The sequence below is a fragment of the Chelmon rostratus genome, chromosome 22 (genome assembly GCF_017976325.1).
Source record: "Chelmon rostratus isolate fCheRos1 chromosome 22, fCheRos1.pri, whole genome shotgun sequence".
In the NCBI taxonomy this organism is placed as follows: domain Eukaryota; kingdom Metazoa; phylum Chordata; class Actinopteri; order Chaetodontiformes; family Chaetodontidae; genus Chelmon; species Chelmon rostratus.
This window is the reverse complement of record NC_055679.1, coordinates 2,718,278-2,733,811: the sequence shown is the minus strand read 5'-3', so window position 1 is coordinate 2,733,811 and position 15,534 is coordinate 2,718,278. Positions and strand designations below refer to the sequence as shown.

Here is a 15,534-nt window from a genome sequence, read left to right as displayed (position 1 = left end):
CAGTCTGCAACAGCACATATAAAAAATGGCATTAGCCCACAGTTGCAGTTTCATCTGTTGCAGATGAGCAAAAATGGCTAATATTGTAGTAAAGGCAAAGAGGCTGCTATAAGTGGAGATGTTATTGCAGGTCATAATGTGTTTTTGTAAGGTTGGTGAACTTTCCATCTAGTCCAGTGCTTGCATGCTTTCCTGATGGACCTACTGGACTCACAGCAAATAAATCTGGATTGATCGTCTCATCTCTAGAGTTAAACATTTATGCTTTGCTGAAATGAGAAAAGGTCCAGCGTGCACGGCCATCTTTCCCTGAGAATACATTCTACAGTTTGCTGCACGGCTGGGTGTGTAGGGTACATGGAGAAGCCTCCTTGTGATAAGCAGATATGTTTGCACGACCAACGGCAGATTCCTGCTTACAAGTTGCAGCAAGTGAGACGGGAGAACAGACTTACACAAAATGATTTTTATTAACAACAAAACCCTGAGGGGCTTCTTTCTCCCTGGCCCAAAACCGCAAAACGGTGCGTGTGCATGTGTTGGATTAACTGTGCATCACCGTGGTGTGTTTGGAGTCTTTAATAATGTGGTGTTGAGTGTTGTCCGCCACATCACAGGGTCGGTCTGACACACCTTTGCCACCATACCGTGGCAGCCAGCGGCTGCCAGGTTCATCCCATCCACTGACATCTGGACTGCGCCGCTTCAACCTGACCTTAAAATGAAATATATTGTTTAATTTGTCAGCACTTTCAGTGAGCTTTTCCAGAGAAAACAGCTCCTGGTGATACACTACATGCCAGCGCGAGAGCATTTGCCAGAACTGGCTAAGAAACCAAAACAGAAAGATTAATCGTTTGCCATAGTTGCATAAGCAATTCCCACAAATTATTCCTTCTATTCTAAATGTTTAGAAAGGCAGCGAGATAGAGCGAATGTTGTCAGCAGTTAGATGAATGTCAGCCATCACTGGAGAAACACCTCATCATGGCCGAGGGTGTGTCTCACAGAGAAACTCAGCAGCCGCACCAGAAACCAACATTTATTTGCTATATCTTCCTTTTGCATTAAACAGCTGTAGACAACTCCTGTGTGCCCAGCTCAGATTATGTAAACTCTGCTTGTGGGCTAGCTCGAAAACAGGCAAGCTATTCCTAAGTCGTCACATGGACAGTTGCCTGGAATATTTACCGAGCCAACATCCAGGCCTTAACAACTTCCTCCACATGACAAACTCCATTATAACATGTCGTATTTTTAGCCCCTGTAAAGCCCCGCGGAACAGCCTGAAATAAACCAGGTGAGCTTGAAACGCTGGCCTCCATTCCTGATAGGTTAATAATATTTGGTGCTGGACAAGTATACATAAACACATGTGCAGGCGGGCACACGCACACATACTTACACAGACATTGACGTAACGGTGAATGTGAGCCATTTCAACCTCAGTCCAGTGGAGTTTTTCCGGATTGGTTTATTAGAATGAGCTCTTGTCCTAGTTTAGCGTGGAACGCATGTATTTGTTTGCTATAGCGTCCACCGTGATTAATAGAATGGCCTCTTAAGTCTTTGGTGAGCAGCCTGTGTTTGTCCATAAATGAGTCATTAAGATCGCAAGGTCTGTAAAGCACTCATCCCACTGCCTTTGCTTCCACCAGTGCAGCAGGACAAAACCTGCGTGCTCTCTCTGGACTGATTTAAACCATGACCTGACCAGCTCATAGTTCCATTACTGTGTTTGGAGTCCAGCAGCACCTGTGTTGCAGTTGTCACCACGGACAGGACGTCAGCAGGATTTCATGAGACTTACAAGGCTGGAATAACATCTGAGCTGGTGCAGCAGGCCTTCAGTGTCTCTGATCAATATGCAAAACATGTCAAATCTGATCTAGACCTCATTACTGAAACCTTAAGTTGAATTTTTCTGATCATTATATCATATTGTTTTCTTATACATATAATAAAACACAAATATCAACACATTCTGTCCAGTCATCATGACTATTATAACAGTAACAGCTGATCCCAGAGCTGTGCAGGAGAGCTGATCTAATTAGCACTGCTGTGTGAACAAACATGTGTTTGTCAGACTGCTGCAGAGGAGCTGCTGCTCCGTCAGCCTTCACGCTCTGCAAGATCATTGATTACACATCTGCTCTGTAGGATGTTTGCTGAGCTGCAGGTAAAGGTGATCACAAGCAGCAGATGTCAGTCTGCGATGTAAAACATTCCCTTCATGACTCCCCCGCCCGTCAACCTCTCTGACCCCAGGTTGTGACACAAGCTTCTTGTGATACATTTGCAGTCATCATCAGGGTTATTTTAGCCAGAGAGGATGTGATGCAGCAGTTTTCTCAGGGTCAGCAGGACTAACAATGATGGATAGATTGACATTTATGTGAAAAATCAGGGGAGTTTCCCTTTAAGATGATTCTTTTTTAATGGCCACTTGATGCTGGCTGTAAGAAGGCATCGCTGTCCTGATGTGAATGGGAAACCATTAGTGAATGAACAAAAACAAGCCTAATGAAGCCTGATTTGCCAAGTCACTGATGATGATGTCTCTTGCAGTGACTGGTTTGTCCATTTCCTGTTTTCAACCCTTTCCGCTGCAGTATTCACAGTATTTCTCAGCAGTGGGTATCTCTTTGTTCTCCCACAGACATCGACGAGTGCTCCTTTGAGAGAACCTGCGACCACACCTGCATCAACTACCCTGGCAGCTTTGAGTGCTTGTGCAACAAGGGCTACATCCTGTACGGCCTCACTCACTGTGGAGGTGAGTGTCCAAATCTGTCCCAGCAGAAACACAAACTGACACAGCTGAAGTGTGTGCGTGACAGAGGAGCTAAAACGTGCGTGATTGTGTGTATGCATCTGAAAGGGAAATGCTTTTCAGAGTGTGAAGGTGAGGGGTCACTGAGCATGTGCAGACGGCTGCTGCTGAGAGCTCTCTCACACCTCAGTTCCCCTGAATAACTCCTCCCTGAGTTTTCTGGATGCTGATGAATGGATGTGGTGAGGGTGTGGGTGCAGTTCAGACTGTCCTGACATCACTGATGGAAAGGTGGAGTGAGTGTGATCACAGCTGCAGGAGCGGGACTGTATTAGCTTGGTCCACCTAATAAATTGGTTAGGTATAAGAAGAAATGGACAAAAACCTGAGGATAATGTCCCACAACTATCAATGAAAGAAAACATATATTGCAAACTACATGTAGAACTGAAGTTAAGTTGAGACTCAGGCCCCCAGGTCTGTTTGAAAAGGACTGACACACTTCAAACCAATCAAACCACACCTGGTGTTACCTCTGTGCTTATATCTAGTGTTGTTATGTGTCATGCTGTCTGTGGTTGTGTCTCAGACATTGACGAGTGCAGCATCAGCAACGGGAGCTGCGAGTACGGCTGCGTAAACACCCAGGGCAGCTACGAGTGTGTGTGCCCACCTGGGCAGAAACTCCACTGGAACAAGAAAGACTGCATCGGTGAGCACCAGCTCTGTGTACGTCTGTGTGTGCGTGTGCGTGCGTGTGTGCGTTTGTCTGCTTTGGACTTTCTGCACATGTGGCGTGGTGGATTCCGCACAGCAGGCCTGAACAGAGGTGTGTGTGTGTGTGTGTGTGTGTGTGTGTCCAGGTGGTTGTCATGGTGATGTGACTCTGTGTGTTCCTCAGAGGCGGTGAAGTGTCTGCCCAATGGGAAGCCAGCACCCCGAGCCCAGCTGACCTGCACCAAGAGCGGCGGGGCAGAGGTCTGCTCGCTCTCCTGCCCCTCCAACGCCCTCTTCCTTGCAGGTACACACACACACACACATCTCCTGTACTGAACCATTATAAAAAAGGGTTATTATGAAGTGTTGTGCTGTACCCAGCTTGTTCTGTCCAACCTGTAGTGAAGATGCATTCCCTATATTCACTTCATAATCATCTGTGACAAAGAAGAAACCATGTCATTGTTTTTTTAATCTCTGTATTTTTGCTGCCCTCTGGTGGCGACAACTTGCAGGCGCAGCCTTCTGAACTCTCCTTTCCTCTCGATGCCACTGATGCTTGATGATGGCGCTCACGCTCTTTATTGCTACATTTGTTGACTCCTCAGGGGGCTCTCCACTCAGACTGATGTGTTTTTCACTCCGCGAGGTTTTCTTGGCTTCACCCACCCCAGCACTTTGGCTGGCACCCCGGCCTCTCCTCCTGTGATACTACTTAACACACATCTGTAAATCGATTACATTCTTTGATCACGCCATTTTTTCCATAGCGTGGCCCTAGCTCCGTTTAACTTGGCGGCCGTCGTGTTAGAATGATGGATAGCTCTCAGGAATGAGCTGAAATATTTGTTTTTCTGTCTTTTTGGAGTGCGTCTTAATTTTCGGGGGAGGGAGCCATGTAAATTCCTGTGGCTGAACGCAGCCCAGGCTCTTATTTAATCATCTCTCTTTTATGACCTCTGAAAGCTTCATCCCTCATTTCTTACTTGAAATGCGTCTTTGTGTGTACGTGTGCATCAGCGTACAAAGACAGGGTGCATAGATCTTTCATTTGGGCTGTGTGGGTTTAAGGTCACATGGCAGCAGAGTTTCCTCTGGGCTGTCGATCTAGTTCCTGAATGCAGAAAATTGCAAGGTCATACAACTTGAATAAAATTCTTCAGAATCCTCAGAACTGTGCCAAAGTGCAGCCAAGTGAATGTGTTTTACTTGGCGGGCGTACCAATGTACACACACTCACAACTGTTTGATGCTATGGGAGGACCAGGTCACTCAGTCCTCCAGCCTCCCTTACCTCTCTTCACCATGTCTGATTTCTCTTTTCTCACCAATGTGTGTGTGTGTGTGTGTGTGTTCCTTACAGACTCAGAGAACAGCTACACACTGAGCTGCGGAGTGCCGGTCCAGCCTGGTAAAGCTCCTCAGAAGAGGAATGCCACCACTGCCTTACCCACCTGCGCCGGTACAGTAGGCCAAACATGATGGGAAACGTAGTAGTTGGGACCAGGTTTACGTAGTAAATGGCATTGTCCAAACGTACGCTGTTGTTTTCATTGAGATGAGATGTGCCAAGACAGCAGCTCATTATGCTGTCGGGTCCTGGACTGATCCAGGTACTGCCCTGCAGACGCACACTGCCGGTGAAGGAGAGCTCAAAGGTGCAGTTCAGCAGAAAAACTGCTCCTATTACTCAAAAGGTTACAGAAACAATTAGGACATTATAAAGTGATCATTAATACATGAGGAGATGATGAAGACGTTCATGGCAAAGAGAAGATGAGGTGATATTCTAAAATATATTAATGACAGACAAACTATACACAAGACATCTCAGCCAGCGAAGAGAAGGAAAGCAGCAAGACCAGCAGCTCTGAGTGCAGCAGGTGGAGGTGGATACTGAGGTACATGCAGTACCTGTAGAGATTTTAAATTCACTGATGGTTCAAAGTTCAAATTTAAGTTTTGACAAACATAAACCACAATAGTCCACTGTTTGCTTGCATTGCAGTAATCAGATGTTATGTTGTATGTTGATAACAGCCTCATTGCTTCATTATTGTATCTTATAGCCAGTTTTTAGTTATATACAAGCCGTTATTTAACGCCCGTGTTTTCCCCACTACAATCTTCCTCCTGTAAATCCCATCTTCACTGTGTTTACGCCTCCTTTTCAGAGGTAGAGAATTTTCCTGGCAAAAGTGACAGTGGCAAGTAGCGTGACCTCAGTAAATCCAGCGGAATACGTAATCGACCTCTGTTGAACATGTCTCCTACTATTATTTGTGCGATCCTCCCTTAAATTCATATGCAGTGAGGCAAACAGTGACTCCAGCCTGCTGCTGCATCTGTTTGACAAATACACTTTATCTGAGGCACAAAAGCAGCAGTAAATCTGAATCAACTCTAACCTGCAGATGACCAGATTACTACACAGCAGGGTCAAAAGTACACTGCCTTTTTTTTTTGTTTTTTTGTTTTTTTACATTTGACCAGTTTGAGATTTCTTCCTAAATATTCATGCATCACAATGGCTAATAATCACTATCGGGCTGCTGTGTGTGATTTATGTGAGTCTCTGACCAGTTCGAGAAAATAAGCAAATTTACTAAAGTATAAGAACATGAACTAAAGTGTTAACGCCACACAACACACAACAGGAGGAAATGTCAAGTAAAGCACTGCTTCAGCAAAGCAAAGGAAAATATCAGACACCAGAAATCATTTACCATTAATTTCCTGTTACTTGGGGCAGTGAATGCGAGCGGGACGCTCATAAAGGATCTTGCGCTCATGTGTGCTGAAACAGTTCTTTACTGGTTGGAGGGTAGTGTAAACGGGTTGTCAAGACAAAAGAGATGCAGATGCAAGCATTGGAGGTGTGAACGATGAAACAGTGCATCACAAAAAGGTCAATAAAGACGATTCAGTCAATTCAGATTAAAGGGGCAGAAAATGTCATTTTGCATTATTACTTGAGAAAGACCAAAAATGTATACAGGTGATCATTTGCTAAAAGTAAACAATATACACCTGTTGTTTATACCATGTTATGATTAATATATAAAACTGTATTTTTTTGTGCTGTGTACGAATAAAGACACCCTGGCCCCACCCATCAAACAGAAGGCCAGGTTTAAGATCAAAGACGCCAAGTGTCACCTGAGGCCCCGCAACAAGGAGAAACACAGAGATTCATCCAAGCAGAACCTGCAAGGTACACAACAGATCAGCTCAGTGTTTAGGAAGCCTCTGTTAACACACACGACCGCCTAGAATATATATTTTAACTGAAAGGTGAAAAAGTGCACCTATGTTTAGTGCTTAATTATTGCATATTATTCTAACACATTATGATCTGCATCTTTTATCTTACGGCTCTCCTTCTTTGCCTCCTCCTCCTCGCTCTTCGCGTCCGTTTTATTCCCCTGGAAGGCGGCCAGTTCCCCTGCACCGACGACTGCCAGGTCACTTTTGTCAACCTCAAGTGCGACTCGTCCAAGAAGCGCCGACGAGGACGCAAGTCTCCTTCCAAAGAGGTTTCCCACATCACAGCTGAGTTTGAGATGGAGATGAAGGAGGAGGAGGCCTCAGGTGTGACGGTCTTTCTTTCTCTTGTGGTCCCAAACTATACAGAATACAATATGATGTCATTCATAGAACCAAAAAAAGACATTATCACCATTAACACTGATTGTTGCCTCAGACTCGTGTAATGTGGAGTGTGTGCGGGAGAGGATGAAGCAGAAACTGCAGAGTGCCATGCGGACGCTCAGGAAGTCCATCAACAAGCAGCAGTTCTACATCCAGTTCTCTGGGACAGAGTATGAGGTGGCCCAGAAACCGTCCAAGGTACCGGAGGGTGCCGAGGCCTGTAGCACGGGACAAGTCCTCCGAGACGGAAAGTGTGGTGAGTATTGCTCGTTGTCATTTGTTGTCATGGTGTTGCTGTCCTGTCATTACGAGGAAAACCAATAGGAGCTACCGAAAAGTCTTCAGAGTTCTCCGCTGTGTCGTCCTCCTCAGTGAGCTGTGGCGTGGGGACCTTCTACAGCGGAGAGCAGGAGCAGTGTGTCCAGTGTCCTCCCGGCACGTACCAGGACACGGTGGGTCAGCTGTCCTGCGAGCCGTGTCCCAGCACTGAAGGGCAGGGCATCGCCGGGGCCAAGAACGTGTCTCAGTGTGGAGGTAACTCACCATCCCATCATTACAGCTCCTCCATTCTTCCCCCCAAAGTACTGAAACCATTATATTCATTAAATGAACGCACAGGAGCTGGTTTGTCGTTCACTTTGCTGAAATTGGGACATTCGGGGCAAAAGTACAAAAGTAGTCTTATCTACACTGGTGACACACGTATAGAATGTGGTTGTATAAATGTGTTGGGTTGGCACCACCTTGTGGCCATTATTGTGAACTGAGTTGGAGCGACAGACCGATGCTGCTGCAGATACAGATAAATGAAGAAAAGAGGTGACTTTCCTCTGTCCGTCCCTCAGGTCAGTGTCCAGCAGGTCATTACTCTGCCGACGGTTTCCGTCCATGCCAGCTCTGTCCGCTGGGCTTCTACCAGCCAGAGCCAGGCCGGGTGCTCTGCTTCCCCTGTGGAGGAGGTCTCATGACCAAGTATGAAGGATCCGTCTCCTTCAGGGACTGTGAGGCCAAAGGTGAGGCTTTGTGACAGTGTGTGTCTCTTTCTGTCTTCAGTGTGTGTGTTTATACCGTGTGACAGTCGTGACCGGAGGCATTTTGTTTTCAGGTTGTCCGTCCATCCCATCCTCATAATCGCAATATCTCAGGAACACCGGGGGTGGGGGGCGGTTTCTTCAAATGCGCAAAAGTTTTTGGCCATAGCTCAAGAATTCGTCTGCTAATTATGACACAATTTCACCCAAAATGTCTCATAGGATAAAAGGATGAAGTGATGCCATCTTATATCCAAAAGGTCAAAGGTCATCTTCACTGTGATCATAATGTTGTGCATTATTCAACACCATAACTCGGGAACAGAAGGGCAGGTTGTGACCATATTTCACATGATTGTAGAGATGTTCTGTGCTGCCAGGTTCAAGACGTGTGTGAAGCATCCCCGTTTTACAGTTTGGAGCTTCTTTGCAGCAGCATCTGTCTTTATTGTCTGCTGTCATGGCTACAGCTTTGTGAACACAAGGAACTTCATTCTGCGTTTCGTTTCTATTAATGAACTAACAAACTAATAGACACACAGAAAAAAACAAAGCTTAACAAAGTGAGGTGAATTTTATTCACACATCCCAATATCACAGATCAAAACATTTGCCTCAAGTAGCATCACAATCTGTACGGCAAACTACATCATCTATCCTGTCGACGCAGAAACCTCAGGAGGAGCAACAGAGGAGGGATCCCTCTCCCAGGACGGACAGATGTGCAGTAGATGATGAGCAAACCTGGGTGTCGCCAAACAGACCCGAGCTACACGAAGTGGACACTCACAAGAGCAAAGCTCAAACGCGTCATTCGCGCAGGAAGTAGAAAAGAACAAAAACTCAGAGAAAGAGAGCGAAAAGGACACTATGCACAAACGTAGAGCGAGAGAGAAAAGCAGGAGGATGAAGACTCAGATCCAAAACATCTTGAATGGTTCACCGGCACCCAGGGGACAGGTAGAGGTGCAAGGATGGTTGATGTTTCAGCTCAGAGGAACCTGAGTGAAACAAGGGGACAAAGAAGAGAAACTAGGGGTTAGTGGGACACAACAACAGAGGGTCAGGGAGATGCAACATTGAATTTACAATATGGCAAAAGGTAAACAAACATTTGAACTATTATGTACATGCTGTATATACCAGTAGGTTAATTAAACGGACAGACTGCAGAGCCTGACAGGAGCAAAGTGTTGTTCACACAGGGAGGAGAACAGAACAAACTGACAGACAGATGAGGGGGTGGCAGAGGGCACACCTTTATTACACCTGAGTGAGATGATCCAGTAGCTGAAGGAGCTGCCCACATGCCACCGCTCATTGCAGAGAGGGCGAGTGGAGATATCTGAGACAGCTTTGATTTTGTCCTTCATCCTCCTTCCCGCCACTGCCTCCACACAAGCTGGCCTACCTTAACGGCTCGTCGAGAGAGCTGACCTCCCTGGTAAACACAGAGCGGTAGAAGATCTGCAGGAGCCTGCTGCACACATTGAAGGATCTCCTCAAGAAGAACAGTCTGCTCTGTCTCTCCCTGAAGGGAGCTTCACTGTTGTGAGACCAGTCCAGTTTCTTTTTTACTGATTTAGACCCCAGAGTCCACCCTCTTCACCGTGTCTCTCTGGGTGACAACAAGGACAGGAAAAATGACAGACATGTATTTGAGGGGGTGATTATCAGAAGCTTACCTTCAATGTCTCACCATTGCATGATGGCGTTAAAATCCACTTTGGATTCTCACTGAACACCTGCGAAACCACATTCTCATCTGACATTCTCATCTGCCTCAGCCATATATTGTGTTCAGTGCTAATCCGCTAATATTAGCATGGTAATATGCTATGATGGCGCACATGGTAAACATTATACCTTCTCAGCATCGGCATGTTAGCACGGTCACTGCGTGCTCATTAGCATGCAAAAACTGCAAAACTGCGTATGTTAATACTGGCATTTGCAATGACACAAGCCATTCGTCAGCAGCTCCATCGTTAATGCCATCGTAAAGGAGTGTGCAGATGTGCGTGAGATGGCAATTTGCACAAGCAGATGATAAAGTCGTCCATACAGGGGGTTTAGTGCTTTGTTTATCTGCCCGTTCTGTAATGGAGGCATGAATAACATCACAGCTGCGCGGTGTATCTTGTGGATGGCCTGCTGTTTATCTTCATTCAGTTTATGCTGCGTGCACACTGAGCCCCTCCTGTTTCCCCTCAGTGCACTGCGCTCCTGGACACTACTACAACTCCAGCACCCACCGCTGCATCCGCTGCCCAGCAGGCACCTACCAGTCTGAGTTTGGGCAGAACTACTGCATCACCTGCCCGGGGAACACCACCACGGACTTCGACGGCGCCACCAATGTCTCCCACTGCAAAAGTAATTCTGCTCAACTTCTTCTTCTTCTGGGAAATTTAACTGAGACTATCCAGAGTGACTGATAATGAGTGCCGGAGGAGAACAGGCTTCAGGGGCAGTAGTAGGTTTTTTCGACACGGTTGAAAAGTGTTTCCATTATTTTGTCCTCAGACCAGGTGTGTGGAGGTGAGCTGGGAGAATACACGGGCTACATCGAGTCTCCTAACTACCCCGGGGATTACCCGTCCAATGTGGACTGCGTCTGGACCATCAACCCGCCGCACAAGAGGCGGATTCTCATTGTGGTGCCAGAGATTTTCCTCCCCATCGAGGATGAGTGCGGGGACGTGCTGGTCATGAGGAAGAGCGGTAAAGAGAAATATTTTGTTCATGGTCATTTCCTTTTTACGTTCTTTTTCACAGAACTGATCAGACAGATACATGGTCTGCATGTGGACAGTTTACAAGTTACTGATTTAGATGATACTCATATTTAAAGCACCATAAGATTATTGCGTTAGCAGCTTTGGCAGCTGGCACTTGTTGTTTCTGAATAGCATCTGGGAAAGCATCCTTACAGTCCTGGATAGTCACAAGGACGTGGTGTGCCCTTCTAACACGTTTGTACTCGTCTTCCAGCCCTTCCCACATCCATCACCACCTATGAGACGTGTCAGACCTATGAGCGGCCCATCGCCTTCACCTCCCGCTCTCGCAAGCTCTGGATTCAGTTTAAGTCCAACGAGGGCAACAGCGGCAAAGGCTTCCAAGTTCCGTATGTGACGTACGATGGTGAGTCAATATATAATCTAATAATATAATCTCTAATCTCTGGTACAGGCTGCCATTAGTGATTAAAGATTCCAAATGTCCTCGTGAATCACATGATTAGTCTCATTATTTTTTCTTGCTGCTATTTATTTTGCCTTCTACTATAACTCAACAACACTCAATATACACAAAACCCTGTTGTGTTCCAGAGGACTACCAGCAGCTGATAGAGGACATAGTGCGAGATGGCAGACTCTACGCCTCCGAGAACCACCAGGAGATACTGAAGGTACTGAAGGTTACAGCATGTTACCCGCCTCATGGCCGTATGGTGCAAAGCACTCTGACACTCTGCCCACGTGTCCTCCCTACAGGACAAGAAGCTGATAAAGGCCCTGTTTGACGTGCTGGCCCATCCCCAGAACTACTTCAGGTACACAGCACAGGAGTCCAAAGAGATGTTCCCTCGCTCCTTCATCAAGCTGCTGCGCTCCAAAGTCACCAGGTTCCTACGGCCGTACAAATAGACAGGGCGTCTCCGCTGCCTGTTAAAGACCTCTGTCATCCTGCGTCATTCCAAGTCCAGCAACCTAAATGTAACCCCCCCCCCCCCAAATCGACTTCTCTCACGCCCTCCCCTCAGTACATTGATGTACCCTTTCTATGACTAAACATCTTCATTTCCTGTACTTGTCAAATGATGCCTTTCTTCAGCTTTGACCCCTTTAATCCATCATTAACTGACCCCCCTCCCTCCAGCTGGTGCAGCTATTGTGTAAGGTTTGACCGATATGGGTTTTTGAGGGTTGGTATTAGTATTTTTAGAATGTAGCAGAGGATACCTGACATATATATTGTTTGTATATATTTGTTTCTTTAAAATTGACCATTTTATACCAAACGTACAAATACTGAGTGTTTTTAAAGTAGTGATGGTATAGTAAAGTTTAGCAGCTCCTTAAGGCACGGTGGCTCACACAACTGTACGCTACGTCAGTGAAGGTGCAGTATCGATCACTGTGGATGGTGCGTGGCCTAATGGAATATTAATACCAAATTGAGTATTTGTCAACAAAATCAAAACAATATAAAAATAAAGTGTCCTGTCTTAGGTCAGTTTCAGTGACAAGTAGCTCGATCATTATTATTGGTTGATGACAGATACAGATACATGACATAATTTGGCTTTGATTGGTGCTATTAGTTTTTCATTATTTGTTCAAGCTTTACAGAGCAGTAATGTGCCACTACATTGCATAAATGAGAAGAAGCGTGAACCCAGTTTCAGTTAAGTATCCTTTTGGTTTGTGTATATCCTCTGCAAAGTGTCGTCTTTTAACTTGAAAACTAAAAAGGCAAATCACAGAGGAATGACAGGAGATGAGGGAGAGAGACAGAGATGCAACAAAGGTCCCCAACCAGACTAGAACCAGGGATGTCACAGGATGCCATCTTAACCCCCGCCACAGGGCGCCACAGCAACCAAAGAATTACATGTGGGCTCACAACCAAGAAATTAAATAAATCTTTATAGAGCATTATATTCATTAAAGGAGACTGTTATCACTCAAATGTCTGGATGGTAAATATGAAGCAACAGCCAGCAGCCAGTTAGCTTAGCATAAAGTCTGGAAATGGGGAAACAGCTAACCTTACTCTGTCCGAAGGACCACGCTGGAGCTAACTTATCAACATGTTGTATCTCATTTTATATAATACAATTTTAAAAAGTGGAAACACAGCATGTTGTGGGTTTACCGGGGGGGGGGTGATATGCTGGACTATTTCTTGGCTGGGCACAGTGTCTTCCTGGACCTTAGTGGTCCGTGTAAAAGCAGATTTTTGCACCTTTGGACGGATGTTTCCAGCCTTTATGCTAAGCTAAGATAACCTGCTGTGTGCTGTAGTTTCATATTTGATGGACAGATATGAGAGTGGTATTAATCTTCTCATCTAACTCTCGACAACAGAAGAAATTTCCCAAAATGTTGAAATAACCCTTTTAAAAAAATGTGTAAAGCATGAAAAAGTCATTAATTATGACATTCCCAAAGTGAGTCAGTACTATTACAAAAGTGCTACCCCCAGTATTAAATACAAGGCCAGCATCAGCAAACCAGTATATCGGTCAAACCCTATTTCTGCACATCATATCCTACACCTTCTTCTCCCCCAGCCATTCCCCGGTTTCCACTCCTTCATTAATTACTTCTTTTTTTTCTGCCATCCTCCTTCCACTCCCTCCACCTCTCGGTTATTTTTGCTCCGCTTTGTTTTCTGTTTTCTTGTTTTGTTCTTGTAATATTTATGCTGAACATGTCAAAGCTTGCAGAAGCCCGCACCACGGACGCTTCAGACGCGACGTCGTCCGCAGCGTGGCGTGGTGAGGCGCATTGGCCCACACAGTGTGCATGGATGTATCCCAGATTGCATTTCTTTATTGGCTCCGGTGTGCACGAGACAGAGACGAGGGAACAATCGGTGCACTTAAAACACATTTTAACATGGAAAATGGTTTGAAATGTTAAAGTGAGGAAATGGAAACCGTTCAGCTTCGGTGGGTGCTTCATCCACTGGAGCACAGGGAAAGATTAAAGGGGTGAATCAGAAAGTCTATATTGTAATTTTTTAAAAATAATAAAAAAAGATATATAACAAGATGAGATAAACTACCTGCAAGTAACAGATTGTTACTTTAGAGAGAAATGTATGTGATGTAACTAATATTTGGAACTTTAATTGCACTTGAATTTTATATTTTAAACTGTAGGAGGAAAAAGATCTAAGTTACGTATTTGTTACCTTTTTTGTGTTGTTTTGAAATGTGCCACATGTGGCGGCGACGAGAGGGAAAGACGGCTGTGTCTCCTGTTATCGCTCCCGCTCTGTAGCTTGCAGTTACCCCCCCCAAATCTCACAGTAGCCAGTAGTTCAAGCCCCATGCGTTCACACTGTGAGGAGACATTTAGGTCGGAGCTCCCGCGTCTCAGAAGCGGAGACTGTACGTTAAGCTAATGCGCACAGAGGAAAGACAGTGTAAGCGTCGGGTCACTCGAAGCTGCCGCCACCACTACAGTTCGTCTGTGTTTTCACTGCCCAGTCCTGCTTCATCCTGCAAACATGGCCTATAGCTGCCAGAGAGAAGAAGCTTCGCCGTAACGGCTTCTTGTATGATGGCATTATACATACATACATACATACATACATACCACAGTATATGCCTGTTTCTAAAAAACTACTTAAAATATCTGCATTCACCCAGATGCACTCTCTTTCCATTAAATAGGAAGTATAGTGTGTATACTATGCTTTTTCTTTTATAACCCAGCTAAATGTTTCTGTGTCATTCCAGTTGGTACTAATATGTCTTTGGAATCCTATACCGCGTATTGAAGATGGACTCTATATGTGCACAATGCGAGTTGAAACATGTACGGTGTGACTGGAGTGTTGGTCTGGAGGTGAATGTAGTGGCAGGGACACAGTCGGAATAAGAGGCATCTCCCTTCTGAGTGTCCGTAGCACTTGCAGCTTCAACTGTGAGCTAGTGAACTTTATCTGTGTGTTGTGTTGTTCATAAAAGAGCGAGCTTGCCCTGACAGATGATAGAAGCTCCTCTACAAGCTGAAGCTGTTCGCAGTGTCACTCATGTGCAGAGAGGGCTTCTAGTCTTTGTGCCGAGCACAAGGAAGATGAGGATGTGTCAGTGCTAATTTAGATCTTATCAGAGCCCAATGATTAGGGACTAAAGGACCAGACTGGAGGTTTGACATGACCACAGATCAGGTACACTGATAAGTATCTTCCAAAGCACAGGATTTCAGGTTTCCTACAGTGCACTGTGAAAATCAATGTGCAGAGACATGCACGTTGATGTGACGGCCGTCTAGCTGAGCTGATTCATACCACTGTCATGTCTGTGCAGGAAATATGTAGCTGAAGCCAGCAGCCGCTTAGCTTAGCTTAGCATAAAGGCTGGAAACAGGGTGAATCAAGTAGCCCAGCTCTGTCCAAAGGTAAGAAAATCTGAAATCTGAACATCACTAATTAAAGTGTTATATCTAAATTGTTTAATCCGCAAGAAAACATCTTAATATTCAGCTTTAGAGAGGATGATATGATGATGAGGGCTGCACGGTGGCTCGGTGGTTAGCAGCGTCGCCTCACAGCTAGAAGATCCCTGGTTCGATCCCGCCTGGGATCTTTCTGTGTGGAGTTTGCATGTTCTCCCTG

At 45.5% G+C, this 15,534-nt stretch overlaps 1 protein-coding gene across 2 annotated transcripts in view; it reads left to right on the top strand.

The window, feature by feature from the left end:
• The window catches only part of scube1 (signal peptide, CUB domain, EGF-like 1), a 97,247-nt gene extending 81,713 nt beyond the window's left edge, over positions 1–15,534 (top strand). For both annotated transcript variants that reach the window (XM_041963639.1, XM_041963638.1), the window contains 14 exons: positions 2,663–2,779; positions 3,366–3,488; positions 3,678–3,797; positions 4,857–4,955; positions 6,591–6,707; positions 6,926–7,084; positions 7,197–7,400; positions 7,517–7,678; positions 7,990–8,157; positions 10,390–10,551; positions 10,702–10,899; positions 11,170–11,322; positions 11,511–11,590; positions 11,676–15,534. In XM_041963639.1, coding sequence (XP_041819573.1) covers positions 2,663–2,779; positions 3,366–3,488; positions 3,678–3,797; positions 4,857–4,955; positions 6,591–6,707; positions 6,926–7,084; positions 7,197–7,400; positions 7,517–7,678; positions 7,990–8,157; positions 10,390–10,551; positions 10,702–10,899; positions 11,170–11,322; positions 11,511–11,590; positions 11,676–11,828 — 2,015 coding nt within the window. In that variant the 3' untranslated portion in view covers positions 11,829–15,534. The remainder of the gene's footprint in view (positions 1–2,662; positions 2,780–3,365; positions 3,489–3,677; positions 3,798–4,856; positions 4,956–6,590; positions 6,708–6,925; positions 7,085–7,196; positions 7,401–7,516; positions 7,679–7,989; positions 8,158–10,389; positions 10,552–10,701; positions 10,900–11,169; positions 11,323–11,510; positions 11,591–11,675) is intronic.